General features: G+C 53.3%; 12 protein-coding genes across 12 annotated transcripts; 5 read left to right on the top strand and 7 right to left on the bottom strand.

The window, feature by feature from the left end:
* Positions 1-1060: 1060 nt before the first annotated feature.
* On the bottom strand, positions 1061-2498 carry Z519_02403 (uncharacterized protein; the record flags this gene model as incomplete). Its single annotated transcript, XM_016760160.1, has 2 exons — positions 1061-2306; positions 2359-2498. 2 exons carry the CDS (start codon positions 2496-2498, stop codon positions 1061-1063), a joined length of 1386 nt encoding a protein of 461 aa, XP_016623681.1.
* Positions 2499-4504: 2006 nt separating this feature from the next.
* Positions 4505-5259, bottom strand: Z519_02402 (uncharacterized protein; the record flags this gene model as incomplete). Its single annotated transcript, XM_016760159.1, has 2 exons — positions 4505-5086; positions 5212-5259. 2 exons carry the CDS (start codon positions 5257-5259, stop codon positions 4505-4507), a joined length of 630 nt encoding a protein of 209 aa, XP_016623680.1.
* A 1953-nt stretch (positions 5260-7212) lies between these two features.
* On the bottom strand, positions 7213-8480 carry Z519_02401 (uncharacterized protein; the record flags this gene model as incomplete). Its single annotated transcript, XM_016760158.1, has 5 exons — positions 7213-7709; positions 7766-7784; positions 7834-8046; positions 8089-8232; positions 8280-8480. The coding sequence occupies 5 exons, from the start codon at positions 8478-8480 to the stop codon at positions 7213-7215; spliced, it is 1074 nt and encodes a 357-aa protein (XP_016623679.1).
* A 38-nt stretch (positions 8481-8518) lies between these two features.
* Positions 8519-9686, bottom strand: Z519_02400 (uncharacterized protein; the record flags this gene model as incomplete). The annotated part of the gene is made up of 2 exons (XM_016760157.1): positions 8519-9466; positions 9519-9686. The coding sequence occupies 2 exons, from the start codon at positions 9684-9686 to the stop codon at positions 8519-8521; spliced, it is 1116 nt and encodes a 371-aa protein (XP_016623678.1).
* A 1585-nt stretch (positions 9687-11271) lies between these two features.
* On the top strand, positions 11272-12309 carry Z519_02399 (uncharacterized protein; the record flags this gene model as incomplete). Its single annotated transcript, XM_016760156.1, has 3 exons — positions 11272-11332; positions 11386-11996; positions 12094-12309. The coding sequence occupies 3 exons, from the start codon at positions 11272-11274 to the stop codon at positions 12307-12309; spliced, it is 888 nt and encodes a 295-aa protein (XP_016623677.1).
* Positions 12310-12809: 500 nt separating this feature from the next.
* Z519_02398 (uncharacterized protein) lies at positions 12810-14774 on the top strand (the record flags this gene model as incomplete). Its single annotated transcript, XM_016760155.1, has 1 exon — positions 12810-14774. The coding sequence occupies one exon, from the start codon at positions 12810-12812 to the stop codon at positions 14772-14774; it is 1965 nt and encodes a 654-aa protein (XP_016623676.1).
* Positions 14775-15100: 326 nt separating this feature from the next.
* Positions 15101-16101, bottom strand: Z519_02397 (uncharacterized protein; the record flags this gene model as incomplete). Its single annotated transcript, XM_016760154.1, has 2 exons — positions 15101-15971; positions 16040-16101. 2 exons carry the CDS (start codon positions 16099-16101, stop codon positions 15101-15103), a joined length of 933 nt encoding a protein of 310 aa, XP_016623675.1.
* Positions 16102-16423: 322 nt separating this feature from the next.
* On the top strand, positions 16424-17606 carry Z519_02396 (uncharacterized protein; the record flags this gene model as incomplete). The annotated part of the gene is made up of 2 exons (XM_016760153.1): positions 16424-16802; positions 16888-17606. The coding sequence occupies 2 exons, from the start codon at positions 16424-16426 to the stop codon at positions 17604-17606; spliced, it is 1098 nt and encodes a 365-aa protein (XP_016623674.1).
* Positions 17607-18312: 706 nt separating this feature from the next.
* Z519_02395 (uncharacterized protein) lies at positions 18313-20246 on the bottom strand (the record flags this gene model as incomplete). The annotated part of the gene is made up of 6 exons (XM_016760152.1): positions 18313-19052; positions 19101-19206; positions 19310-19632; positions 19684-19755; positions 19804-20013; positions 20090-20246. The coding sequence occupies 6 exons, from the start codon at positions 20244-20246 to the stop codon at positions 18313-18315; spliced, it is 1608 nt and encodes a 535-aa protein (XP_016623673.1).
* A 586-nt stretch (positions 20247-20832) lies between these two features.
* On the top strand, positions 20833-21277 carry Z519_02394 (uncharacterized protein; the record flags this gene model as incomplete). The annotated part of the gene is made up of 2 exons (XM_016760151.1): positions 20833-21049; positions 21102-21277. The coding sequence occupies 2 exons, from the start codon at positions 20833-20835 to the stop codon at positions 21275-21277; spliced, it is 393 nt and encodes a 130-aa protein (XP_016623672.1).
* Positions 21278-21684: 407 nt separating this feature from the next.
* On the top strand, positions 21685-22302 carry Z519_02393 (uncharacterized protein; the record flags this gene model as incomplete). The annotated part of the gene is made up of 1 exon (XM_016760150.1): positions 21685-22302. The coding sequence occupies one exon, from the start codon at positions 21685-21687 to the stop codon at positions 22300-22302; it is 618 nt and encodes a 205-aa protein (XP_016623671.1).
* A 510-nt stretch (positions 22303-22812) lies between these two features.
* On the bottom strand, positions 22813-25496 carry Z519_02392 (uncharacterized protein; the record flags this gene model as incomplete). The annotated part of the gene is made up of 3 exons (XM_016760149.1): positions 22813-23747; positions 23805-25274; positions 25328-25496. The coding sequence occupies 3 exons, from the start codon at positions 25494-25496 to the stop codon at positions 22813-22815; spliced, it is 2574 nt and encodes an 857-aa protein (XP_016623670.1).
* Positions 25497-26665: the final 1169 nt, after the last annotated feature.

Below are 26665 nucleotides of genomic sequence, written 5' to 3'. Positions count from 1 at the left end.
TTTATCCTCTTTCTTGCTTATCCTCCAGTCCTTGTCCTGCGCGGGGGGAAAGCGACGTGGGATGCAAAATAGTATGGAGGGGCGTCGTTGACAGTGAGCTCGAGATGCTTCCGTTGCTGGTGCTAGTGATTAGTCACAGAAAAAGAAAAGAAGAGGGGGAGAAGGAGAGGAGGAGCATTAGCCACGCTCCCCCGTCATCATCCTGCACTCCTTCAACAACGTAGAGCGACAGCGAGACAACTGTGCAAGGAAACGATACGCAAGCAAAGAAATCTGTTGCGGTTGTTGCGGGCGGTGGCGGTGGAAGGGTCTTGGGTACATGTAAATGTGCAAGTATTGAGGTGAAGGGAGTGAGTGAAGAGAGCTGAGGTCCCATGTCCTGGGTAGCTGCTGCCATGACGCAATGCGACCTTCAATCCCCCTCAACAGTCTTGGTGCCCTCTGTCCTGCGCCGGGCCTGCGCCGTGCCTGCGCTGTGCCCAGTTGGTACGGTGTCCTGTCGTTCCCTTTCTCCCTGTCCGTCGAGCTGTGTCGCCAACAACACGAACTTGCAACAACCGGCACCTACAGCTCTCGACCTGCATTCAGCACCTTGCACTGCCCTGCACTGCCCTGCATTGCCCTGCATTGCCCTGCATTCCCTACCTCTTGTGATGGCCCAGGTGGCCAGCTTGCCTGTCGACCATGGTGCAATGACCTATGCAGCCTGACATTCTGCTGCGTCCCCCAACAGTTTCATACAGCCCTCCTCCATCCCACAAGGTATCCTGAGTCATCCCTGTCTACACAGGAGACCCGAGCATAACACGTGGATCTGTCGCTTTGAGAGGCTCCCAACTACAGGATGTTTTTGATCGTTTGCCTTTCCCCTTCGCTTTACTTCCCGCAACTCGGGTCCGGCAAATGACACCAAGCAAATTTGTACCACAGGGATGGTGAATGGTGCAGGAAAGAGAAGGGCGGAAAGAAACTGCCACCTCTGCACAAACCTCATGGTCCTCGTTGGCGGGGACGAAACATTAAGCTTCTGCATTTGTCTCTGAACCATCTTCGTCATTCATCAATCTAGCGACCACGACTCCACAGTGTCCAGCAACCTCCTGACTTCTTCTCGTAGATCCGGTCCCAGAGGCTTCGCGTCGACCCCAGCTTCTGCAGCCATCTGACCATCTTTTCCGAATGCCAAGGATGTTGTTTGAGCGGCTTGATGCAACAGCCAGCGAGCACGAAACGAATTCTGCCTTCGCTCGGCAAGCAGAGACAGCGAAAGTAAGCACTTGACCCTGACTGCCGTCACCTGTGGGTTCGTCCTGCCGCCCCTCAAGCTTCGCCAACTAAGTACCTCGTCAAAAATGTCCTCAGCCGTGTCGAGGTCACCCAGCCGCACATGGGTCTCAGCAAGTCCGCGAAGGGCATCGCATGCCTCGGGAGACATGGGGCCCCTGGCGGATTCCTGCCTTTGTAGCAGCTCTGCAAAGCGGGCCAGAGCTTCCTGTTCACGACCCCTTTCAAACAGACACCAAGCCAGGCACTCCAGGCAATCCATGGCATCTGGATGCAGTACTCCGAGTTGTGTCTGCACCACGTCGAGGATACACCGAAGGACCATTTCTGACGCGTCAGCCAACGGGAGTGGCGATCGAATAAACAAATCCGCACTTTGTCCGAACGGGTTGTCTGGACTGACCAACACTTCTGCAAGCCCAATGATATACTGGTAGACCCGGTGCCACAGCGGCACGAAGAGCGGCCCAGAGAATTCAGCAATAAGGCGGCACAACATCGGCTGCCCGCGGATATTTTGCAAGATCAGAATTGGCTTCAGGTATGAGAAGGCCTCGTCAAACAGCTTGAAAGCTTCCTTGACTTTGTTCGCTTGCAAAGCTTTGCAACCTTTCCTCATCAGCTGTTCAAATCTTAGTGCTTCCTCCTGCGACTCTCGAGTGGTGGCGGCTTTCTTCACTGAGCAGACTGCGGAGAAGGTCATGTGGTGGCAGCGGACCATTTTCTCCAGCCTGTCTGAGTCGAGGGTCGCGGACAGAGTGGGTGCGATGGACTGCCAGAGTCGCACAGTCTGCTGTATGCGAAACTGAACAGTGTCCCACCATTGTTGATCGTCTCTCCATGTGGCTGGAACAATAGCACCCTCAGCTACGGGAAGGTCCTCTCTGGTGTGGGCCGTCTCGTCACACTGTAACGAAGGTTGATGCTGCGGCCATTCCATGGCCGAAGAATCAACCTCAATCGTGCCCCTGCTGCTCATCTGCATTACATCCAGACCTCCCGATTCGGTCGGGGTCTCTTGACTAGATATTGGCGTCATTGGCGACGCAGGAAAATGAGTGGCGCGACGTGCACTTGATGGACAACCCTCGATTTCGTCCATCTGCTTTGGTGACAAAGGAACGGCCGATCGAGTCTTTGCGGCGACTTTCCGTTTTCTGTCCGTCAAAGTCCTCCCACGCAGCTTTGTCGAGACTGGATGTGTCTTCGACCATCGCTGGACATGGCTTCGTACCGCTTTTTCGTAAACATGGCCGGTTGGGTTGTTGGTGCCACCGCTCGAGCCTACCCACAGAAAATTCGACCCAAGCATCTTTTTCTCGCCTGTCATTCAGTTTCCAGCAGATGTCATTGATATTCTTCACGTTGCGCACTGTACGATGCTGGGTATCCTCTCGCAGAGATTTCTGTAGGCAGGAAGCGCATGATCAGGTTCGTCATCTCCGCTCAAAAAGATGCTCGAAATCTGGGCAGGAAGCGGATTGGTCTTTCTCGCTCGAAGTGGCTTATTTTGGTCCCCGACTGCTGAGTAAGAACTGATCTTTTCAACACCGCCATTGGCCCCGACTGTTTACTTGGCGTCGGCGTCTTTTCTCGCGTCGTGATTCCAGATCGAGAAATTCGTGCTTCTGTTTCCGTCTGCTGCCGTTCATTGGTGAGTGTAGACGCAACAGATGTTACTGTTGAGGTGTTTCAGGCGCCCAACATGTTCGATCTCGGTGTCAAAGAGTACCCAAATTGGTTCTGGGTATTCGTCATATTAGGCATCGTCCCTCCATCGGCCCTCATGCGGAACAGGACGGGGCCAATTGCTGACACCCGACATAACTCCCGAGGTGTGGTACCCGAGATCCAGCCTGCAGGAGATCAGCAGACAGCCTTCGACTCGACAGAATGACATGTTTGCAAATTGAGGAGAGACTCCTGTTCCCACAGCCTGATCACTTCGGCGATAGAAGGCTGCGTCATTCAGCAATGGGCACGAGCCATTTGATCTCAAATGGTGTCATCTCTCCAATTCCATGCGGCGGTAAGCCAAGGAGGACACGACGGGCGAACTGACATGTCCCATTTTCGAAGCCATCATTGCTAGGGAAGAGTTACAACGAAAACTTAAACAGCAGAGTAGTAATATGGGATGGACTGACGTTCATCAAGATGGAACCGCCAACAACGTCAACACAAGCTCTTCCCAAGATGGCGTTTTTGCTGTTGTGCAACTCAGGTTCAGCGGTCATCCTTGTCGACAACAAACCTGAAATTCGCAAGACAGAACGGGACCTATGTGGTGCTGCCATTCCACAAACGGACGAGCGGACAAGCGAACGAGGTAGAGTTTCGTTCCTCCGGACTCTACGACCCGGAGACAGGTGAAGTTTTATTATCAAGAACATGAAGCAGAGCAGAGCAGAAGATCTGACCGAGGACAACCTCGCTAAGGCTGAAAAGCCAATAAAAGCTTCAGATGGCCTTGGTCGCGTGTCCCTCTTCCTTGTGTGAGAAATTTATACCCCCGGTCGGTCGATTGATCGATCAGTCAATGGGCCAAGAAAGCCAGGAGAAACTCGGCTAGATGTGGTCTTTGTATTACCCAAAGGGGAACAGTCCATCCATCTTCGGCAAATCATCGAGCGTCGTCTTCTGCTCCTTGGTCGGGCCTACCCAGTTATTTATCCCGCACTACTGTTTATTCGGGCAGACGAGAGCGAAGCGGGGCATGGATATCCGGAACGGCTTCTAGCCCTTCGGGTCGTATTCCTCCTTGTTCCTTACTTCTTCCTCTGGTTCCTGCGCCTCTCGCTTCGCACCCAGGACAGTATATTAGACCTCGCGAGGCCGGCAAAAGCAGAACCATTCCGGGGACTCGAAAGATATAGATGGAGTGGATATGAGCCACATCCCTCTCTTTCCCTCTCTTTCTTTACGTCTGTTGTGTGGATACATTGTCACAATCATGATGTGCGCCTGAGTATAACACGCCAAAGCAAAGCAGAGAACCGACCAAACCGAATTGAACGAAAAGGCATTGCTTCCCTCGGCCAATAATCCCGCCCGCGGCGTTTTTCGTCAGGAAGGTCCCGCCGTCAAGGTGATGTACTCCAGGGCGCACGGCCCACAGTAATAAGGCGTGCTGGCGCCATGTCCAGATCAACCATATCAGCCCACCAACAAAAGATAGTGCTTTGTTATGATAGTATCGCTATTGAACATTGGCACTTCGTTAGAAGCCCCGGGACGAGACCATGACCGTCTCCCTCGCGCCATTCCGGTCATAGTCGGGCATAAAGTCGAGCTCGGAACCAGGTCCGCCGCTAACAAAGCCGTGTCTTGCCGGAAAGACGAGATACTGGTCCTGTCGCGCGAGCGCGCCGCCGACGAAGGGGCTTAGCTCCAGAGGCAGATGGTGCTGTTGCTGCGGCCGGTGCTGCAGCCAGGAATCAGACATCATCTGCTTCACGTACTGCTGATTATGCTGGAGCGAACACGGAGATAGTTCATCATTTTCCGTGGCGATCATCTGAGATAGCTGCTGCGGTGGTCGATTGTTCTCTCGGTGTTGTTGTTGGACTTGGTGGAATACGATCTCTGAAGGCGATGGCGGAGTGCTGGGCACCACAAGGTCGTGCGGTGGCGATGACCCGTCGCTTGTCCTGCTGAACCGGGCTCTGAAATGCGGACGACTGGGTATGGGCGGTATCGACGCCGTAATCTCGTTGAGTTGTTCGTTCGACACCAGCGGGAGGACCTGGAGCAGTGCCGACTCGAGCTCGTATAAGCGGCCTTCGAGGATGTCGATGTATCCCTTTACCGGACCCCTTCAGGGTTGTTGTTGTCAGCATTTTGGAAGTTGAGATCAACCAGGCGGGAGAAGAAAAAGCCCTTTGAAAACGCCGTGGTCATCATGTAGACGATTGAAACACCGCTTACCTTTTCTTCGCGTCTGGGAAGGTGCAAAAGACCCTGAGAGCAGCGCATTGCGAACAGCCGGACCTGCAAATTTCCTCGAGTTTAGTGACCTTTCCCAACCAAGGGCTCTCTCGGTGACAAGATTTCAAAATATCCACGAAGCTGTTGGCAAGTCCATCGACCCGGGACGTCAGCGGCGCAAGCAACTGCAACGCCCTGAAGCTCCCTAGCTCGCATGGATGAAGGCAAACAAGCAGATCTCCCGCCGCCTATTCTTGCAGGTGTACTTACTTGTTGCCGTCACACTGGTGGTCGTCACAAGTTAGTCTCAGCATGGACAAGACTGTGAGAGAGAATGGGGGAGAGACGCCACGGAAATTCATGTCCGTACCTTCTGTCTTTTGAGACGACAGTGGTTGCAAGCCAAGCTGGTGCGCTTCGTGGTGTCGGTAGATGGCGATGCCATGACAGGTTTTCGGGGGTGTAAGACGTGGAGAGATTTTCTGGGACGGTCGAGGACACTGACGATAGAAATCTTCACCAAGCAGAAGTAGTCGACGCCGAGTTCAAGGCTGGGGTTGTTTGGACTCGAGACATATGTATTGCCACAGGGTAAATGTATATATCTGTATCCAGATTATAAAGCGCATCCCAACACGTGAGCCCGCCTCCACAGAAGCTCTGGTGGCTCAGTCCTGGGACGTGTACCTGGTATTCGTTCAAGGGTTCGCCCGCACAGCGCCAGGAGGATCGACGTTGTCGTTACTAGTGGTATTGTGATGCAATCCCCTCACCTGCCCTGACTCTCGGCTAGATTACAGACCAAGGATTGGGGGAACAGGCGTTGAGGTGCGAGAATGGCTTATGTGTTATTGGTGTCGTAGCGGCATAGCAGGGCAAGTCGAGCTGTCAAAGCCCGCGGGCCCCTCCGGTCCTGCGGGATCGACCATCGCTCGCATGATGATGATGACTGTTGAAAATGAGCACAAGGAGGTGCCTGGGTCAGGGGAGGAGGAACGACCCCCGTTCTGTGGCAACAACGGCAGCACCTGAGTTCCTGGGGCCTGCGTCCTGGGTCCTATTCGTGTTTGCTCGGGAAGAGCCAAAAAATTGTTCTCGCGCGAGGCTTGCGAATCGTCTCGCGCGAAAGAGCAAAGGAACCAAAACCAAGACGTGGCCTGAGAGGCTGACAAAGCCATGACCGCATTAAGGCATAGTACTCACCACAGTCCACAGAAACTTGTATGATATGTCTACATTCTCGCTAAGCTGGGCATGTGGGCGTGTTGAAAGCCAAGTCCGGCCAACCACTCGAGATTCAGGGCAGCATCTTCGATCGATCGATCGATCGACGGTCGGTACAACGGGGAGAGAGATTCTGAGAGAAATATGAATGAGAGGCGTGATGGGAGTGTTTACCCGAATCTCCCCCAGCAAGTACAACGTTCGATGGTAAAACGATGCTGAGTGCATGGATACCCACATGCAACGGCCGAAGCTACACATGTCACGTTTTGTGAAAGAGACGATATCGAGATGATGACTGCGAATCCAAGCGACCGACCTTTTTATAAACTTTGAAAAGAACATCCTGGTGAGAGGAGGAGCAGGAGGAGAAAGATAATAGCTCGATGGAAGGAGAGAAACTAATCCATATTTGAACCATGGCCTTGATGGGGACTAGTTTGATGAGGGTCGTCAACCCTGCATCCGTCCCTCGATTTCATTGCCGACCCTGGAGAGATGTCAAGGTACATTGATATGGGTACGCCTCGCCTTCGTGCTGGGAAATGCACGGAGACCCGACGGCGCGGACCTTGCGCCTCACATACCGACCGTCGGGTATCCGGAGCTAGACTCCATGTGCGGGTTCAGGACCATGGTCTCTGCCTTGGAGGATGGTTATCGTCAATTGCGTCTAATTCATCGCGAAATCCTGTAAAATAAAAGACATTTGTGCAGAAAGCAACGACGCAAAAAGTCCAAAGACGCTATCGACTAAAGAATCCGCCGGCTAATTCATCACAACAGGGACATGACCGCCAAAAGCATCCCCAAGACCATGCTCGACAGATTAGCGGCCGACATCATCGACGCAGAACCATTCCGCTGCGAGTTGCTCGGGACGTCCTCGTCTCCGGGGTTATGCCCAGTGACATTGGCAATCTGTCCCCCTTGGTACAATGTCTGGTTGCCACTCAGGCTGCTGGGATGATTCGTGCTCTCGGGAACGCACAATGAGAATCTCTCTTGACCGTTCAGGCCGAATGCTTGGTCTGCCACCGTCTGCCACAGGGCTGAAATATTCCGCGCGTGAGCCACCTGATACCACAGTCTGCAGTCCGTGGCCTCGTAGACAAATTGGAGCGGTGTCTGGGACTGATCGTACTGAGCAATGGCATTCTGAAAGTTGACCTGAACAAGTCCCTGAGTGTCCCGGAGCAGCAGCGTATTGCCGTAGTCTGCCAGGTCTTTCAGTGCTGTCAGGTTAGCTTTTTGGTTTCTTCCGGTGAAGCAGTCTGGTAAAAATATTGAACAAGTTCCAGAATGGTGCTTAAACCTTCAACTTGGCTACCTTTGACGCCTCCGATAGTCTGCTGCGGCCCGGTTTGGGGTCGACCTCCGGCAACAATTAGACTTTACCTTGCCCTGATACTTCAGCAGATGAATGAAGATTGTGCAGGCCGATCCACAGAACCAATCACTGAAAGCCATAATGTTCTCGGGAAGGAAAGGCTGAGGCGCAACATTTGAATTGTTGGCGTAGCCAGTGACAACGATGCCGCCTGTGGCTTCATCATAGTCTGCATTTGAAAGGTCGAGTTGGTATTGGTTTGTGAAATTGTCACCGCGCACCTGGACGGGACCGAAAAATTGATCCTAGGATTGAAAAAGAACCCCGCTATCGTTGTAGAGGACTGAGACATCAAAGCTTTGGTATCCTCCGACGTCGTTAGGGGCGGTGACATTCCCAGGTTGCTGCTTTTCGACCTGTCGGGCTATGCGAGTAAAGTAACTCCCGAGAATGTCGACCCGCCAGTACTAAATTAGAACGAACGCTCTGTTCTTGGAAAAGTCCATTTGCCTACCTGTTCATGTGCCCGTGATTGGGCCCCCAGATATGGCTCAAGAGTCGGGAACAGTTGCTTGAAGATACCGTATGCTACCGCAATCGTGCCGCCGCCGTTTTGACTGACATCCACAATGAGATGCGTCTTGTTCGTTTCCCGGCATCCTTGCAGGAACCGGGACAGTGTTTGCTGCGTCGAGAGTTGCGCGGTCTCGGACATTCCGAGGACCGCCAAAACAGCGACGCTTGGTTCATCTTTCAAAAAGTAGCCGGACCATCGTCACTTATGGCGATGGCTGAAGGATATTGCGGGATCTGGGCGGAGTCGGGGGTCGTCGTGGAGATCTGCTGGGAGGTAGATGCCGAAGACCCATTCGCTGCTGCCATGATCTTCACCGTGGTATTACAGAAATTTTGATAGAAGCTCTCGCCATCAATCACGTTTGAAAAATCCTTAGTCGTAAATGCTACTATTGGAATAGATGATTTGCTCCCGTTCTTGAATTCGAGGTTGATCGATGATCCCCAGAACCGACTGAAGTCTGGGAGAGCGAAATAACCAACTGTTTGGTTAAGAGGCGCGCTGATCGAGTAAGCGCTGATCGAGTGGAATATACCATTGTACAATGCGTCCAAATCTTGAAAAGTCATGGTCCCGTTGAGAGCTCTCTCGCTTAGCCAGGAAACAGCTTCTGTCCCGTTGATCTTGATGATTGGAGAAGGCTCACATCCTTCTCCTTGGGATACGGGCTCCAGGTCGTTATAGAGGTATATTTCTGGCAGCTGCTTACCGTCAGTCGAAAGAGAAATTATGGGCTGTAGGTTGAGGAAGGTGAAGACGAAGTAGGCGTCTGGCAGAAAGGCGAAGTGTCCATCGTGAACAGAAGTCAAGAGATCCACCAATTTCCATTCGAAGTCAATTTCCCTGGCGATGGTCCCATCTTCCACTTTTTCCGTAAGCTCCTGTAGTCCTCCCACCAGGTCGACAGGAGGCAATGGCCCATGTGCTGGCGGGTCCTTCACCCAGTGCAGGGTACTTTGCCACCGAACCCAAGTTTGAAGTCCGGTGGGGACAGCAAGTGTATCTTCTTTCACCAAAAGGACTGATTGTTGACAAGCATATGCCACGTCTATTTGAAGCTGTGAGATGTGAACAGGAATGGCCGAGTTGAAGCAGCGCACTTGCAGGCAGAGTAAAGCTGGTCGCTTTCGATCTTGTTAACAGATCCAATGCACGACCCCGAGGACCGCCGCTTACCTCCGGGATTTGTGGCCTGATATTGGCTCTGATATACACCCACTTGGGCACATGGCTCCTGGGCGGTGGTGTGCCGGTTGATATGGCGGTTGATGTGTCAGACTGAGCCTTCGCTGCAACTGTGAGAGCAAGCACGCACAGGGCGCCGAAAATATTTGAGCAAAACATTATGAGGTCCAGACTGCGGAGTCACTGTTCCTGAATGATTCAATCTCTGTGCCGAAAGGTGGTCCTGATAGAGTCCGTACCGTTAGGAAATCTCACTCCCAGCCTCCAGGCCCAGTCCAAAAGCCCAATGAATCCTGCCAATATAAAATCGAACTCCGGTCGCTAAAAGGGCTGCGATTCCCCCCTTCCTAGAGTAGGCCATGTCGAAAACTGGACGGTGTTTCGATGTTGACCAGGTCGACAGCCTTAATCCTTTGGCCCTTCGCACTGTATTTGAAAGGAATGCGAGATAGAATGACAGCCAACGTGGTTCAGTCGCCGAATTGAAACAAAGCCATCGAGCCCTTTGCCGCAGCTTGATTGGTAACAACAGACGGTGACGTTTCCTGAGACCCTCTGTAGCCAGGAACCGATACGGAAGGCTGCAAATACTCAAACTGGTCTGAACCATCAAGGAAACCAACCCGCCGCACCCCTCGCACAACGGCCGCGCCGAATAACAAGACAACTCCTTGACCGTACGCCACCGTGCGCAGAGGTCCACATTCACCGCAAGCGGTTCAAATGGACATGTGAAATAGTGAAAGGGGTTCCTGCATTCCGTCGTCTCGTAGACTCTCCGCGAGAGGCATTATGTATGTATGCAACGTGGCACATGGGAGAATCGTGTTAGATCAGGCGAGATTCTGCATGTCTCTTACAAACATAAGCACCGATGTGCTTGGCCCTAGGATGTTTGCTTTGCTTGAAGAGGCGGTTGGTCTGTAACGCTCCAGACACTCGTAGCGTAACAGCGAACAAACTTAGTTTCCCTGTAGCGGATGGCGTTTGTATGTTTGCCTGTCTGCAAGTCTGCGGGATTCGAGATCTATCTGTGAAGTGCTGCGCGCTAACGCTCAGTCACCTGTTAGAAAAGCTGAATAACCGAGATTCCACCGCATCTCTATGTATGTTTCCTAGCGACGCATGCCCCGACACACAGGGTGTGGATTCCGATATGCTGAATAACCACCAAAGGTACCTCGGTGAAAGTCGAAGGTCCCATAGGAACGACATTGGTGACGGATCGGGGCAATGTACCAGCCTGACTTAGACTAGTTGTGGGCTCAATCGTCCCAAGCGAATGGCGTAGGCAGGCTACTCTTCTGGGGCGGTGGAATTAAGGATCCATAGGCGCAAAGAGCTATTAATGTAGCCCACAGATCAAACACAAGAAGAGCCTTGGTCAGGCAAGTTGGGCTTCCTGAAGGATTCGCTGTCGTAAGGCCAAGCGCCCCTCATCGAATGACAGGACAGCAATTGTTGGGGGCCGAGACAAGAACCGTACCAGCTGAAGGAAAAAACGATGGGTTGAGGGTCAGAGTGGAATTGACCAAGTCACCGACGTCTTGCGCTCTCAGCTCGGGAGGCGTTCTTCCTCCATTGTAGGATACTTCCTGTAAGCATAAATCCACGGTATTTGGCTTTCAAGCCTCGTCGTCTCTTTGTCAGGTGCTTCTCATTCGATTGACACGAGCCCAACGGCCGTTAAAACTCCACGTTTGATTGTTTCCGTCTGTGCACAGGTTCGACAGATCCAGAGAAAATGGCGTACAACCAGAATTCGGGGGGCCAATATTATCCTCCACAACAATATGGCTCTAATGGTAACTAGAGAAACCGGTTGGTTGCTTTCAGTCTACACAGCTAACGGTATCAGTTCCATACCAAGACCAGGGTCAATACCAGAATCAATATCAGAATCAATATCACCAACAGCAACAGCAGTACCCACCGCAACAGCCACAGCAACAACCACCACAGCATCATGCTCCGCAGGGGGTACCATCGGCATCGACATCGTTTGATCAAAGCTGGCATTCGGCGGTGGATGGTATCTCATACTCCATCACTAACCGTGACACAAACGCCATGTTGAATGTGCGGCTTCCTCAAGGTGTCGTGATCAAGTCCAAACCTGGGGCCATGATCCAAATGTCTCCAACCATCACCCTCCAGGGGAAGGTAAAGTTCAGCATGAAGAAAATGTTCACCGGAGGAGAGATGGCTGAATCCATGTACACTGGGCCTGGAGAGGTGTCGCTGGCACCTACGTTGTTTGGTGACATATCCGCCATTCCCATTCGCGGTGATGAGGGCTGGAACCTCGGAAAGGATGCCTTTTTGGCTTGTACGGGCGGAGTTGTCAAGGAGACAAAGACTCAGGGGCTTGGGAAGGCTTTCTTCAGCGGCGAAGACTTGTTCATCTACCGCATCTCTGGCCAGGGGACACTCTGGGTCACGTCATTCGGTGCCATAGTCACCCGAGATGTAAGTGGATCCATGCCCTTGATATCTCGCCGGGCCACACCGGTCTCGTCTCCCCGGTTGTCCTCCCCGACAAGACACACTTCTAACAGGTGCATAGCTCCAAGCCAACGAACAGCACATCGTTGATAACGGCCACCTTGTCGCGTGGAATTGTCGATATGCGATTGAGAAGGCAGGGAAAGGCGGTGTCCACAGCATGACGACCGGGGAAGGTCTTGTGTGCAGATTTACGGGACCTGGCAGGATCTACATCCAGACCAGAAACCAGGATGAGTTCGGTGACTGGGTAGCTGCGCGGAGCACAAGCGCTTGACCGCAGCCAGGATCTAGTTGCCAATGAGTAAAGCCGTCATCTTTGGAAATATGCTGAGTCTTTCTCCCATAGCCTGTCGCCCATGTGGTGTATCGCCGTCCCACGCTGATGCTCGCATCTTGAGACAGTGAGTCATACATAGGGAGGAAGCAATGAGAAACATCAACATTGACAGCCGCTATTCTAGATGATGTAGTGGATGAAAGACAAAGGCGTCAAGGGACCAAGGTGGATGAATGAAGATGCCCGAACTGCGTCAAAGGCGACATACTCCTCCGTTGCTATCTCCACGTGAAATACCCAAAATACTTCGCCGAACAGGACCACAAAACCCGTATCAGCACGTGACAGTGAATTCAACGTCATTTTATAAGTTCGCTTCGGTGGCTTCGCCTCAACCATCCAGTCGCTTTCGGTCGTTCTTGCTCGCGCCCTCTTGTCCCATCTCCCTCTTCGTCGGCGGCCTCCGTCTCCAGAGGGAACCAGCTCTGTCCCGCAGAATGTTGGACGCCTTTGAGATCTTGACGACCTCTGGCGTCGTCTTGTGGTCGAGGTCCTCTTCCAAGGTCGGCGCAGCCGCAGTCAACAGTTTGATCAACGATGTCTTCATCGAGGAGAAAGTCCGCCCGACAGCGACCAGCTCGAACAAGCCCACGTACCGCCACGACAAATACACGTTGAAATATACACTGGTCAAGGACCTGGGCCTGATCTTCGTGGCAGTCTATCAGTCTCTTCTTCACCTTACCTGGGTTGACAAGTTGCTCGACGACATCCAAACCATCTTTGTCAAAGTCTACAGAGGCCAGCTGGAGGAACTCGACTACGCTGCTCTGAAATATCCTTTCGATCCGTATTTCGATGAGGAGATGCGCCGACTGGATGAAAGCATAGGCGGAGCAATCACCAGGGAGGCAAGCCACGTTGAACTGCCGCAGGAAGAAAAGAAAACAAGCGCCGAAGACGGGGACAATGGAGGCCCACCGCCGCCGGAAACACCACAGCCTCTGGCTGCGCCAGTCAGCAATGAAGGTTCTCTCCAGAACACTCCTGTCCACTCGCCTGATACCTCCCGTCCGACGACTCCTCTTCCGGGCATCGCGCCACACTTGTTGACGGACAATGGAAGGCCGCAAAATCGGGGCTCTCGCAGAGCAAGAAAGGCTGCCCACGCCGCAGCTTCTGCCAATGTCTCAAGCGGAGACGAGGCTAGAAGACACAAACCTGCCAAAACGAGCGCAAAGAAGGGTCGAGTTTGGGGTCCCGATGGAATTGCAGACGTGGAGGATGATGTCAAACTCGACTATTCGGCTGGTGATACTGGCGCCAATGGAGAAACAGCGAAAGGGTCTCCGTCACCGGAAACCATCTCCCAAGAAAGTTGGGGAACGAAGAACAAACAAGGCCAGTTTGTCCTTAAGGATCTGGGCGACGAAGTCAACAACATTCTCAAGTCGGCAGACGCCAGTAAAGGCGAAATTAATGGAACTGGCAGGACGACCTTCGGTGCAATTTCAGGATACTTCAGGAACATTGTGGGTGGGAAGACATTGACGAAGGAAGACCTGGAGAAGCCTCTGAAGTCCATGGAGGAACACCTGATCAACAAGAACGTCGCTCGTGATGCGGCTATTCGATTGTGTCAAGGGGTGGAGGCTGAAATGGTTGGCAAGAAGACAGGGGCATTCGAATCAATCGACGCCGCATTGCGCCCAGCGCTGGAAAATTCACTCCGAAAGATTCTCACGCCAAGATCGTCACTAGACCTCCTTCAGCAGATCGAAACCGTCGCAAGGCCAACGGGAGCAAAAGCGCAACCCCGTCCGTTCGTCATCACCATCTTGGGTGTAAATGGCGTCGGCAAATCCACCAACCTATCAAAACTCTGCTATTTTCTGTTGCAAAACAATTATCGCGTCTTGATTGCGGCGGGCGATACCTTTAGATCGGGTGCCGTGGAACAACTGAACGTCCATGTGCGCAACTTGAGGGAGCTTACAGCTCGCGAAGGGCTTGGTGCGGTCAGTATCTACGAACGAGGTTACGGCAAGGACGCAGCCAATGTGGCTAGGGATGCAGTGACCTTTGCAAAAGAGAACGACTATCAGGTCGTCCTCATTGACACCGCCGGACGAGCGCATACGAACACGCAACTCATGGCCGCGCTGGAGAAACTTGTTGACTTGGCAAAACCAGACTTGATCCTCCAAGTTGCCGAGGCGCTGGTAGGGAATGATTCGGTGGGCCAAGCGCAGAATTTCACCAAAGCGCTCGGGAAGAATCGAAAGCTCGATGGGTTCATTGTGTCCAAGGTTGACACTGTTGGATCTGGGATTGGGACAATGATCAGTCTCGTGCATGCCACTTCGGTGCCAGTGCAATTTATCGGTGTAGGCCAGCATTACGGGGATCTGCGCCAGTTGTCGGTTCCTTGGGCAGTGAATATGTTGATGAACCAGGGTTGAGGATGATTGAAAAGATGATTGATGACCAATGCGGGCCCCGGCTGGCCGGACGAAAGATACCAAGAGTTCAGACGGGATAGCGAGTGTTGCCCTGCTGCAGATGCTGATGACCATATGAGAGACACCAGAGCGATTTAGGGGCCGGTGCTCCCTTGGATTTGAGGTAAAGGTTGACGATCGAATCAGGTTCTCGGGGGACATTCCAGAGCTGCCATTTCCAAGGGAAACGGGGCAGAAGATATCATACTGGGTACCTTGTTGCTGATCCTGAAGATGAGGAAAAATCAAACAAAAACTTTTCGTAGCATCCGTTCCCGAAGTCACATTCATCCCTGATCTGTCTCGGTTCTCTGCGGTTTCCGGAAACAAACACTGGCGACGCCTTGTCCCTTCTGCCCTCCAAACTCGAACACGGGGTACTTGATCGCATCGTACACCTCAAATACCTCGTTCTCACGGCCACCTGGTGGACACGTGGTGAACCAAGCGACGACTTCGGCCTCGGTCCAATTGCAGCTCGTGACCAGCAGGTAGCCGCCGGCTTTGACCATCTGCAGGACCTTGGCAGGGTAGAGTTCGCACATGCGTCTTTGGTGGCGGTTTGAGGACGCCGGGTCGGCGACGGTGGCCGAGGAGAGAGAAATGGCGTCGAACGTGCCCTTGTCAAGGACGAGGTCGAAACCGCCCGGGTCAAGAGAGGAGTCCCACCACGGCTGCGCATGGGGAGAGTCGTGGATGATGTCGAAGACCTCGAACGCCATGTTCTCCACGCTCGAGCCCGAGTCTGTGGCGGAAGAGGCCGCCGAAGCATACCGCACGCGCAGCCTCCGCGCCAGTTCGACGCTCTTGCTCGAGTAGTCCACGCCGACCATGCGGCCGGTGTAGTGGCCGTGGAGACGCAGGGCGAACAAGGCGCTGCCGTTGCCGGTGCCCAAGTCTAGCACTGAAGGCGCCTTCCTCGTATTTCCCGACAGGCCGACGTAGTTTGGTGAGAGAGGAAACGTGGTCGAGGTCAGGAAAGCCAGTGTCTTTGCTGGGGCGCCCACGTCGTCGAACCACGATTCCAGTTCTGAGGGATCGGGAGGCTGTTGCTCACTCCCGGTTTTCTCATCGCTGCCGTCTTCGATTTCCGCGTCATCCTCGTCATCGGAGTGGACAGCACCGTTTTCTAGATCATTCTGGTAGTATTCGTCCCAGCTTTTATTGTTGGTTAGAGCTATCAGCGAGTGCGCTGCAAGGCCTGGGATCCGTAGGGACGCACTCACTACTCCTTGGTGCCCAGCTCGCTGGGTTCGAGGTGGACTGGGTGGGATTTCTCCAGAGACATGTTTGCGATGGGATATTGTTGAGACGTGGGTGTCAAGTCGTCGAGAAGCCGCGGAAAACGGTTTTTGTTTCGAGCCTTATGCGAGTGTGGACTTTCTTAAGGGCGACACCCCGCGTGGCTCAGCCTTGCATGGCAATAGAAAGTACGGGCTCGGTAACTGTCCCCCAAACCCCCATTCCAACGGTGAGCCCGCACATTGCACGCTTTTCGACACCTCCAAAATACTCGCGATGCAGGTTGCTCCTACCTTCCTCTAAAAGGCGATTTGACCATTCCTCTCTTTGTGCGTGCTCGGTACAATCACCAGCGTTCCCTCGCCGCCATGTTTCCCTCGCGCATCACCACGCCCCTCCCGTCCGATCCGCAATCCGAGGACATCTTCTCGTCGGCCCTCTCGAGCCTGTTCACCGACGTCGTGCAAAACAACCACGGCGTCCCCGGCGGCCATCTGACCTACCACTCGCCGCGGTTCGGAAAGATCGACCTGAGGATCCCGCAGTACCCGCATGTCGAGGAGGGGAGGAAGCTTTTCGCGCATTACTTGTGGAACGCGGCCGTGATTGCGGCGGACGGGTTGGAGACGGCGAGTTTCGATGAAGAGCTCGGATCGCACAGCGACGGACATGGGGAACAGGATGCCCTGGAATGGGAAAAGAGATACTGGGATGTCAGAGGGAAGCGGATTCTTGAGCTGGGCGCTGGTACGTGAGAATATTCAACTCGACGTACGTCAGACAGACACTGGAGAGCCATGCAAAATGGAATGTTCGCTCACTGGCGAGACAGGCACGGCCCTACCATCCATCATTTCTGCCCGCTCTGGTGCGCTCTCGGCAACCATCACAGACCACCCGTCTTCGCCCGCTTTGACCAACGGCACCATCGAGCAGAATGTTCGGACAAATATCACCGAACGATCGGAATCGTGTGGAGCAGACACCCAGTCTTCACCAACTTCGCCGTCGAGGCCAGGACCGGTCGATATATTCGGCTACACGTGGGGCACGACGACCATGTACATGCCATCGCGATACGGTACGCGGGCCGAGCAACAGCCCCTAGATTTCGACCGTATCGTCATCGCAGACTGTCTCTGGATGCGCTCTCAACACGTCAACCTCGTCAGGACCATCCTGCACTATCTCCGCCGAGAAGACCGCTCGCAGCACCCCGCAAGTCCTGCCGAGAGTTGTGCGTTGGTGGTTGCCGGCTTCCACACCGGCCGCGAGACCGTGCGGCATTTCTTCGAGGTGGCCACAGGAGAATATAGGCTGCCACCGCCGTCGTCCTCAGAGACGGAAGAAGACGACAAAGACAAGCGCAGAGCCACAGACGAGGACCAAGAACTCGAGGCAGCAGAAGACGTCACGGGCCATCTCCGCGCCGCAGAGATCTTCGAGATTGACGTGAACGGCCTTCGCAGGCCCTGGGAGCCCGTCCGGACCGGGGAGAATAAGGACCAGGCTCAGAGGTGGTGCGTTGTCGCCGTGCTTGTACGAAGATGAGAACGGAGTCAGCATTGAGGGCTCTGTCATATTGTACCTGGTCATGAATGAATGTGTCACGCCGAGCGAGAATGTCTTCTACCGGGAGCGATGTAGGGCGAATACCCCCCTGCTGGACGTTGACGCACATATTAGGAGCGCTGTAAAGACGAAATACTCTTTGCTGGGTGCTGCATGGCCCCTGAAACATAGATCTCTCAAGACATTGTATTCTTTGCAAAAGGTCACAGATGAGAAGATGGAACTCGACCTTGTTTGTATGCAGAACCATGTCGACCGGCATTGAAGCGTAATGCAGAGGAAGCATTTGGTGTATTACGCATGCATTTGCCTTCGGCAACTGTTCATTCATGCATTGCATGTGCTCATCCTGCATTCACCCCCTCCTCTGTCCAGTGTTCATCGTTCCCTGAATATATCTTTGCTGCATTTCATCCCAGTTTGTATGAGTAAAATTCATGAATCGTGATTCCATTCCCCTGTCGTGGTGCACAGCTCTTTCTCACTGCCAAGAGTGTTGGTCATACTAGCGATAAAATCCACATGCATTCAACCTCCCCCCACGTGTTGCCTTAAAGATTCCGGTGAGCGCTTTCCGACCCTGACCTTTGTCCACCAAAATGTTCATTTTGTCACCATTGATCCCAGCCTATGCCCGTAGCGCCATGCGAATCGAAAAGAAAGCCTGTAAGCCCCGTGCAGAACGCTAAAGCGATGGATTAAATCTGTCAAAGTCAAAGGCCGGAGGTTGTAGCTGAAAGAAGACCCGATCTGGTGGTGGATGTCGCGCAGCGGAAACATCCACAGAGACATAAGAGTTGGACATCCTTGGGGCCTTTGGAGCTGGTCTGGCGTCCTCATCATCGCTCAGGGTCAAATCAATGACTTCGCGGGGTCTCTTCTTGTTGTGTGACGACGGTTTCGACCCTGAAGGAGCAATGGATACTTCTCTGGAGGACAACGGCGGCGTCTTGACACTGAACGGCGTCAATGTTTCCAGATTCGAGGGCCGGAAACTGGGTCCATTGCTGATCTCCACTAGATCGCCGTCATCATCCCCGTCGCCGTCGTCATCATCATCGTAATCATCAGATGGCGTGGGGTTAGACCTGCGACCAGTAGTATCGGTTTCGCTCTGGATGTGCCATCTTCCGTCGACTTCGACGGTCACCGCCTCGACACTCTTTGGCGTCAGGTTCAGAATGTCGTTAACATACTGATCCAGAGCCAGCTGTTCCCAAGGCGCAGCCCTGTTGCAGATTGGACATGTCCACGTAGGCGCTTGCTCCTGAAGTTGTAGATATAGGGCTGCATCAAAGCATTGTAGGTGGTTACAACCGATACCGCGACAGGGCGTGTTTATGCGTGTGTAACCGACGGGATCCTTTAACGAAAGAACCATAGATGTGGCCACGATTTCATCCGGGTCTTCAGCCTTTCGCCGCACTGATTCATGTAAGTACTTAATCCAGAATGAGGGCAAGGTGAACTCACTCTCCCGAAGGACTTGGTCTTTGCTAATCATACGGCCTCGCCTGATATTGGCGACCATTGTGTCAATCGGCTTTTGCAGAACTAGATTGACTACAAGAAAGAACTTCTGTACGGCAGATTTGTCCTATTTAGCATTGAGAGTTCTTGATGTGAGATCGGACACAGATGAAAAGATAACGGGGGGTGGAAAATCGAATCATCTCGCGCACCTTTGTGGTAAGAGCATAGATCATCTCGACAGAATTCGGATAATTGGCGGGCTTTTTCTTGATCAGACTCGTAATATCGGCAGGCCTAGTGGACCCGGGTCGGTTCTTCAGCCCTTTCAGATTCGCCTTGACCTCGCTCGCATTGCACTTCAGTTCCACATTGTGAGGAAATGCAATGTCGGATGGTTCTCTCATGAGAGCTCCGGAATTCTCCGAGGCGCAAAAGACCATGACACGGTATGATGGATCCTTGTTCAGTTTGTCAATGATATCTTGGGGCAAGCAAACTACGAGCCGCGCAGTGTCTCTGGCTGACTCTCGAGCTAGATTCTAGTGAGCGATGCGCAGGTTCCAAGCGGAGATGTCAAAATTACCCTTGCATTCGTAGACCTGAGTGAGCTGCCTGGCGATAGTGTAGAACGGTGAGCCCTTGAAAGTTAATCGACCTACTCTTGGTCAGCGCCTCTTCCTTTTCTCAATACGATGTGCCATACTTGCACCAGACGTCTGGTTGAAGGGCATGTTGTAGGAGTTGTGGGCGCTCGGGGAGGAAAACTGGGGAGAGGCCGAAGACGTGGGTGTGAGGTTCGAATAATGCGGATGGTAAGAGTTGCTGTTGTGGTATGGAGAAGGAAGCCCTCTCAGCGTCCCCCGGATTCGATTGAGCGCTGCTATGTCTGATGCATTGCGCAGCTTCTCGATATCTGCAGAGATGGGAAGTCAGGACAAGGCAGAGGAAGAGAGGTGGGAGGGGCAGTTTGGGGGGGAAAGGTGCCATACGGGCAATTGTTCTGATTTGTAGTTCACTTTTGACTCCAGACAATGCCAGGCCTTCGCTGCGCAGTACATTCTTCAATTTCTCGACAGTCAGGGTTTTCACTTCGGCAATCAACGCTTGCACATTGTCCTGTGCCTGGGCAGGCATGTAGGGGGCCATGGTGCCTGCCATGGTATAGTAATCGTGCTTCTGGTTGTCTTTACAAGGCAGTCGAACAGAGGAAGGATGGGGATCTGGCTGGGACTATCGGTGGCGACGATGTCGAAACATGGTTGGAGAAGAGAGCGGAAGCGGGAGTGAACTTGCGCGCGGTCACTACCTCTGTGGATGCTCTCTATCTCCGCCGGCGGGCAGTACAGCAGAAGGTGACGGAGAACCGTGTGAGCAAGAGGAAGAGGAACACAAAGTAGAGGGTGACTACATTTCCCCCCCCTCGCCCTAAGAACTTCGGCAAGGTCAGGTGAATGTGAGGCCGTGAGGATGTGAGGATGTGAGGACGGTGATGGATGTGAGGTTGCTGCCCTCGCCGTGGTCGAGAGCCACAGTCACTGGTCACTGGTCACTGGTCACTGGTTACTTGGGTCGGGCTCATTTTGAATTGCGAATCGGAGAAACCCCGGCAACTTTGGCTGCCCAAAAATCCATCCCTCGCCCTCATTGCCCACCGCAGGCCAGCGTTCACAGCGTTCAACTTTTCCCACTCCCTGCATTCATCTGTCAAACCACACGATTGACCTCAGCAGCCATGGCCAAATCTGCTCGGGCCTCCGTGGTCAAGAAGAACCATCGCAACCTACGCGCCAAGGTGTATGGTCCCGCCTCTGATGCCCGTACAGCCAGATTGTCTGCAAAACTCCAAGAGCTAGCAGCGAAACCAAAACCAGAGACGGAGAAGGTCATGGACGTGGACGACAAAGCTGGGTCAGCTGCGGGAGACCAGCCTCACAGGAGTAGCTCCGAAGGTACCTGCGCTTATCTTCCCGCAATCCAGCCGCCACTGATCTGACCACGCAGTAATGGATGTCGACGCACAAGGGGCGAGCATGAAGCCGGTCAAGTCTTCCACGGCTAGAAGCCAGGTCAATCACAAAGTGCGCAAAGTCTCCAAGAGGAAGCCCAAGAACTCCGTCGTTTTCGCATCAGAAATCGCTCGGAAGAAGAAAATGGCGAGGCATAAGGCCAAGCGATGAAGAGGGCAAAACGAGTACCTTGTGGATGAAAGTGAGGCCGCGCTTCTACTCACTGGGAAGGCCGCTGCTGCCCGTCCCTTTGACACTCATTGTGCCTCCCGTTGAGCTGCTATGGGCTTGCCCTTCTCAAGACTTCTGCTCCTGCCGTTCAACAAACAGGGAACCCAGCCCACGAGAATGTCTACTGACCAGCTAGCTACTCGCTTTCTCCCCTCGTCAATCCAAGATACACATTTACCTTTGGTTGCATCCTATCAGGCTGCAGATCCATCGTTAGGAACAGAATCTTACTATCTATCTTTCAGCATCACCAGGCCCGAGGTACTTTCGTTTTCATCTCACCATTCTGTCGGTAAACTGGCATCCAGGGGCGCATACTCATACAACTAAACCCCACCGGGCTCGAAATGGACGACCTCCCTATCATCAAGCCTCGCGATACAACTGGTCCGATGGGTTTCTTAAATTACCCTCCGGAAATCATGAATATGATCTACGACGAGCTCTTCGTCGACGACCATCAGATCCTCTGCTTCCTCTGTTCTCCGGACCCAGCCCTCTCCACAATCGGTCTGAAACAGGTGGTCAATAGACCTCAAGTTTCAAGTACGGAAGACTTGGACTGGTCTCAACTATACGACTCCCGGTATTACGTTGACAGCCACGGTCTCTCGGCACAGTTTCTCCGCGTCTGCAAGAGAATATGGAGCGAGGGATCCACGGTGCTGTACGGAAGCCTGAATATCGCAATGCGGTGGACGCCAAAACCGGATCCTTGCCTTGGCCGCTTTTTTAAACGCAATACTAAACTTGTTCTTGCCACCGCCAATGTCATATATCCGCGCAGTGCAGCATGGGCCATGCTCACTAAGGACTATTCCTTCAACATTCTGCACTGGGGTCTCGCTCATCCTGCAGAAAACTGGGATTTGGACAGGCAGACGTTGAGGCGGATCCGTGAGGAGAGATTGTTCGAGAGAGGCAGAAGAAGTCTGAGAGTCAGGAGTAGATCAGCCACTTTTTGATCCAGTATTGCCGCCGAGGTCATATGACAGACACTTCTCCTTCACTTCAGCAACATCGTGTTTTGCATTGTGGAGTCTCATGGGTGTTCGACCCTCGTCTTAAGATTCAGGGAGTTCTTGGGCATTTTCTGATACACAAACAATGCAAAGTCTTTACTAGTTCTTCAACTCGTCGCGACCTTTATACAATGCACATACCACCCTCGTGTCTGTGCCAATTCCAACACATGCACACTAAGAGAGGGAGGGGGAGAGAGTGCCGGTAGAAAGATCATCATTCAGCAATGCACACTATAATGGGGGAATTCCTGCCTGCCTTTTTGACTCAATCTTCTGGGCCCCGGTCCCTTTCGTCTACTGTAGTCACACAGCAAAGATAGATGGCATGAATGCACGTATCAACAATGACTTTGCGTAGAAAACAACGCTCTTACCTTCCACTCGTTTTCTTCTTTTTTCGGCCCTTTTCGACACGGTTCTCCTTGTTGCGTACATATAGAACATACCTACTCACCACGTTCGAAACCTCATGGCCCTCTTACTCGTCTTGCTCGTCGTGGCGAACCGCGCACTCCCGCTCCCGCTAGTCAACTGGTATACGTTCAACTTTGCGCTGGCGCCACAGTTCTCGGTCGCGTTCCCGGCGCAGGTGACGTTACAGTCGGCGTCGCCGCCAGAGGAGACGGTGGCGCCGTTGATGACCCCCGCGGCGTTGCAGAAGCACTGGTTCCCGTTCTCCACGCCCATCCAGTTGTACCCTTTTGAGAAGCAGAATGCAGCGCAGGCCTCGACCGTCAGCGCCGCCGAGGTGGTCGCCGCAGAGCCGAATTTGTCGGTGCTGCCCAGCGCTCGGGCGCCGTTGCCTTCATTGTAGCACCCCACGTACCCGTACTGAGAACCGGGCTGGTTCGGCACGTTGGCGGGGTTCGGGTTAAACGGCTTGATGTACAGTGTATTCTTGTACAGAGAGATGGCATTGGAACCTCCGCATATTTGGGTGGTGTTGCCCGTGCATTTCATGCTGCATTTTGAAGATGCTAAGGCGGTGGAAGATGGGTTCAGGACGCTGCCTGCAAGACATTGTGAGGCATATTCCACACCGAAGTACTGCAGATTCATCCGTTGAGCATTCTGCGCGCAGAGGTCGATGGTCATCGAGCTACCGGAGGTGAACAGTGCGGTCAGGGCTCGTGTTGGAGTAGTCTCGCTATAGCAACCCATTGAGCTGATTCCTGTGGCGGCGGGGACAGCGCTGACGGTCGAGGATGGTGCAGTATTTCCGCCGGTGCCGGTCTGGCTTCCAGAGGGCGGCTGGTAGTTTCCCAACGCCCAGACAGAAAGGCGAGAGCCGCCGCCGCAGAACTCGGTCTTGTCACCGGAGCAGAAGGCGGAACAGTCCGACTGGGGAGCAGTAGCGGTGCTGATGCTGTTACCGCAATAGCATTCTAGAGGAATTCAAATCAGTCAAATCCGACGATGAAGTGGATGGGAACGAGGCTTACCTTGACTATACTCGGTGCCGAAGAACGCAGAGTTGGTCTTCGAGCAGAACGCAGCACAGAGCTCCAGGGTCATACCTGTACTATTGGAGAAGGATGTACCCGACAAGGCTCGGCCTCCCACACCTTCTACGTGACAGCCTTGGTAGGTCACATTTCCACCGCCAGGGACAGTCATCACTGTTGAACCAGCTATAGGCGTACCCTTGATTGCCGGCCCCGAGTACGTGGTGTCATTCCATATCTGCATGAGGCTCTGTCCACCGCAATACTCGAATTGATTGCCGCTGCAAATCATGTAATTTTGCTGCGAACAATTGAGTGGGGACTGCAGCGGCTGCGTCAGCGAGCTAGCGCAGTAGCACTGAGTCGAGTACTCCATTCCAGCCATAAAGTAGCCGTTTTGCTTGCAGAAGGCTGTACAGCTCTCGAGGGACATGTTAGTTTGACTAGTATAGCTCAAACCGGCCAGCGGGCGAGGGCTGCTTGAGTCGAACGCACAGCCCATATACTGCCAGCTGCCCACCTTTTGACCGGGAACGGCGACGGACCGGTTCTTCCAATCTTGATTGGGGATGTAATTGAGCGTCGGTTGGACGGGACAGATGTTTTGGGTGGCGCGTAACGGCCCGCCTGTTGGAGGATTGCAACCTGGAAGCACCTTGAGCAGACCGTGAACCGTCTCGTTGACGAGAGGAGTCTGTTCCGGACAGTTCTGGTTGAAATATGGGTCAACTGAGGCTTGAAGTGGTGGACACAGACCGATCTGACCATTGTTGGAGGCATTGGGACCCATGCACTGGTCAATGGCGGCATCCAGGACGTCGACGTCCCAGCCGTTCAAGAAATCGCCGTGGAAGCCATAGCCTGTCGTGTCACCCTGGGAAAAGACAAACATGCCACCGTCAGATTGATCAACGCTATTGACAGAATAGATGATTTCGAAGAACAAGTGAGGAAGAAGCTTGGGGTGAGTGGGCGGGCAAATGCCGTTGTCCATTCCAGAGAGGTACGCCACGTGGCTTTGGTCAGTTTTGTACAGATTGACACCATCCCAGCAGCTTTGGAAGTGTATCTGGGCACGAAGACCTGAATCGCACTTGGTGGACTTGAAGCCTGGAGTTTCTGGCTGGGGTCCACTGCTGTCCAAACAAGCGAAACTGGCACGGTTGGAAACGGGAGTACCGCCGTAAGTCCTGTTGCCGTAGGTCATGGTGTTCGGGTCGAAAGACCGAGCGGCGGCATCGCCAGAGAGCATACGGAAGCCAGGGGGGAAGGGAACCATGTTGGCTACGTCCACACCACGATCCAAATAGTACACGACTGTTCCATCATGTGGCACTTCCTCAAAGGATCCATTGCGATGTCTATAGTACAGATTCGGGGTCCAGTAAGCGCTCTTGTCTTTCTGAATGCTGCAGGAAGTACAGTAAGAAGCTTGGAGACTGTTAAACGTTGATGTCGTGTTGATATCTACTCCCAGTCAGTGACGTGGGTCCCTCAAGATCTGTCAAGCCAATACTTACTGTTGGGGCCTGCAATGGTGTGACAGTGACCGGAAATCCCACCGGGGTTGACGATGGGGTCGACTCTGCCTACCTGGATGGTTCCACAAACCATACGCCAGAAAGCATCGACATGGCCGAAGGACAAGCTGAGCACGATAGCCAGAATGGCGCCTTGGATGTTCCTCATCTTGATCACATCCGACAGACCTTACGTAGTGACCGGGGGCCAGTCTGGAAGAAGAGAAGGACACAGCAGAAGAGGGGAGTGTAGTTTTGTCCTCGCAATTCATGAGCAAAGAAGCAAAGAAGCATTCTGGCTGTTTTGGGATGTGTCTTTCGCCGCAATAGGCAAGCCGACGCGCCGATTGGCAGATGAGAATGAGGTATTCATTTCGATACCCTCTTGGGAGGGTCTCCGAGGTTGCATGCAGGTGGTCTGGAGGACAAAAACAAAGACACGTGGGAGAGAATTCGCAAGCGGCCTAACACACGTGGTAGGAAAATTGCAGAAAGGACAATAAGGCCCGAGAAAGGCTTTGTTTGGTAGGCGAGATCTGGACCATGAGACGTGCATTGTGAATGAAGTGCGTGCACGGAGTCGGGCATTGATTTGGGTAAGCTTGTGGGGAATTACATGACATAGCACTGGGACACGTATAATTCGCGCTTGATGGAAACAGAAGGGGAAAGAGATTGTAGCGCATTGATATATTGGTCATGGAAGGGGTTGGGAGTCCGGATGAAGTCGCGGAATGTGCAGCCTCGCGGTATGGGCTTAGGCGAGGGAGAGTGTCATCACGTGATGTCACAAGGCGACGCTTTTCTGTTTGTTGTCTAGCGTGTCGTGATCGCGTCTGGGTTCCATCCCACGCGACTGGGTCGTGAGACGGCCAGCTCGCCAGCCTACTTGGTACATCAGCCAATTTCCCTGAAAGCACATCCCTGAAATTGGGGCTGGCTTGGGCGTGAATTGACGCAAGCTCGTGCTTGTAGCAGGTAGCCTGATTCATTGCGAAGACTGCACTGGCCAGACTTTGACCAGGTTTTTGATAACAAATTCTCCGACGCCAATCGATACTTATCGAGTAGCTTCGTCGGTCAGTGTTCGGAGCAGTTGCAACAGACCAAGGGTCCAGCTACTGCACGACCGTTGGATCTGAACTGGCCCAAAAGGTGGTCGACGATCGGGAGAACAGCGGCCCATCGCAAGACCAAGGGAAGCGGCCGTGGTTCAGCTGTGAGATTCCAGGCGGGACAGGCGATGGGCAGGACTCTCTCTTCCACAGGTGCCATGACTTGCAATATGGAGTCCGTGTGACTAGTCGTCGAGTAGAAGTACTTGTTAGACGAAATGAC

This window comes from Cladophialophora bantiana (genome assembly GCF_000835475.1).
Source record: "Cladophialophora bantiana CBS 173.52 unplaced genomic scaffold supercont1.3, whole genome shotgun sequence".
Lineage (NCBI taxonomy): Eukaryota > Fungi > Ascomycota > Eurotiomycetes > Chaetothyriales > Herpotrichiellaceae > Cladophialophora > Cladophialophora bantiana.
The sequence above is the reverse complement of the archived record's forward strand: the minus strand, read 5'-3'. Positions and strand labels throughout refer to the sequence as shown.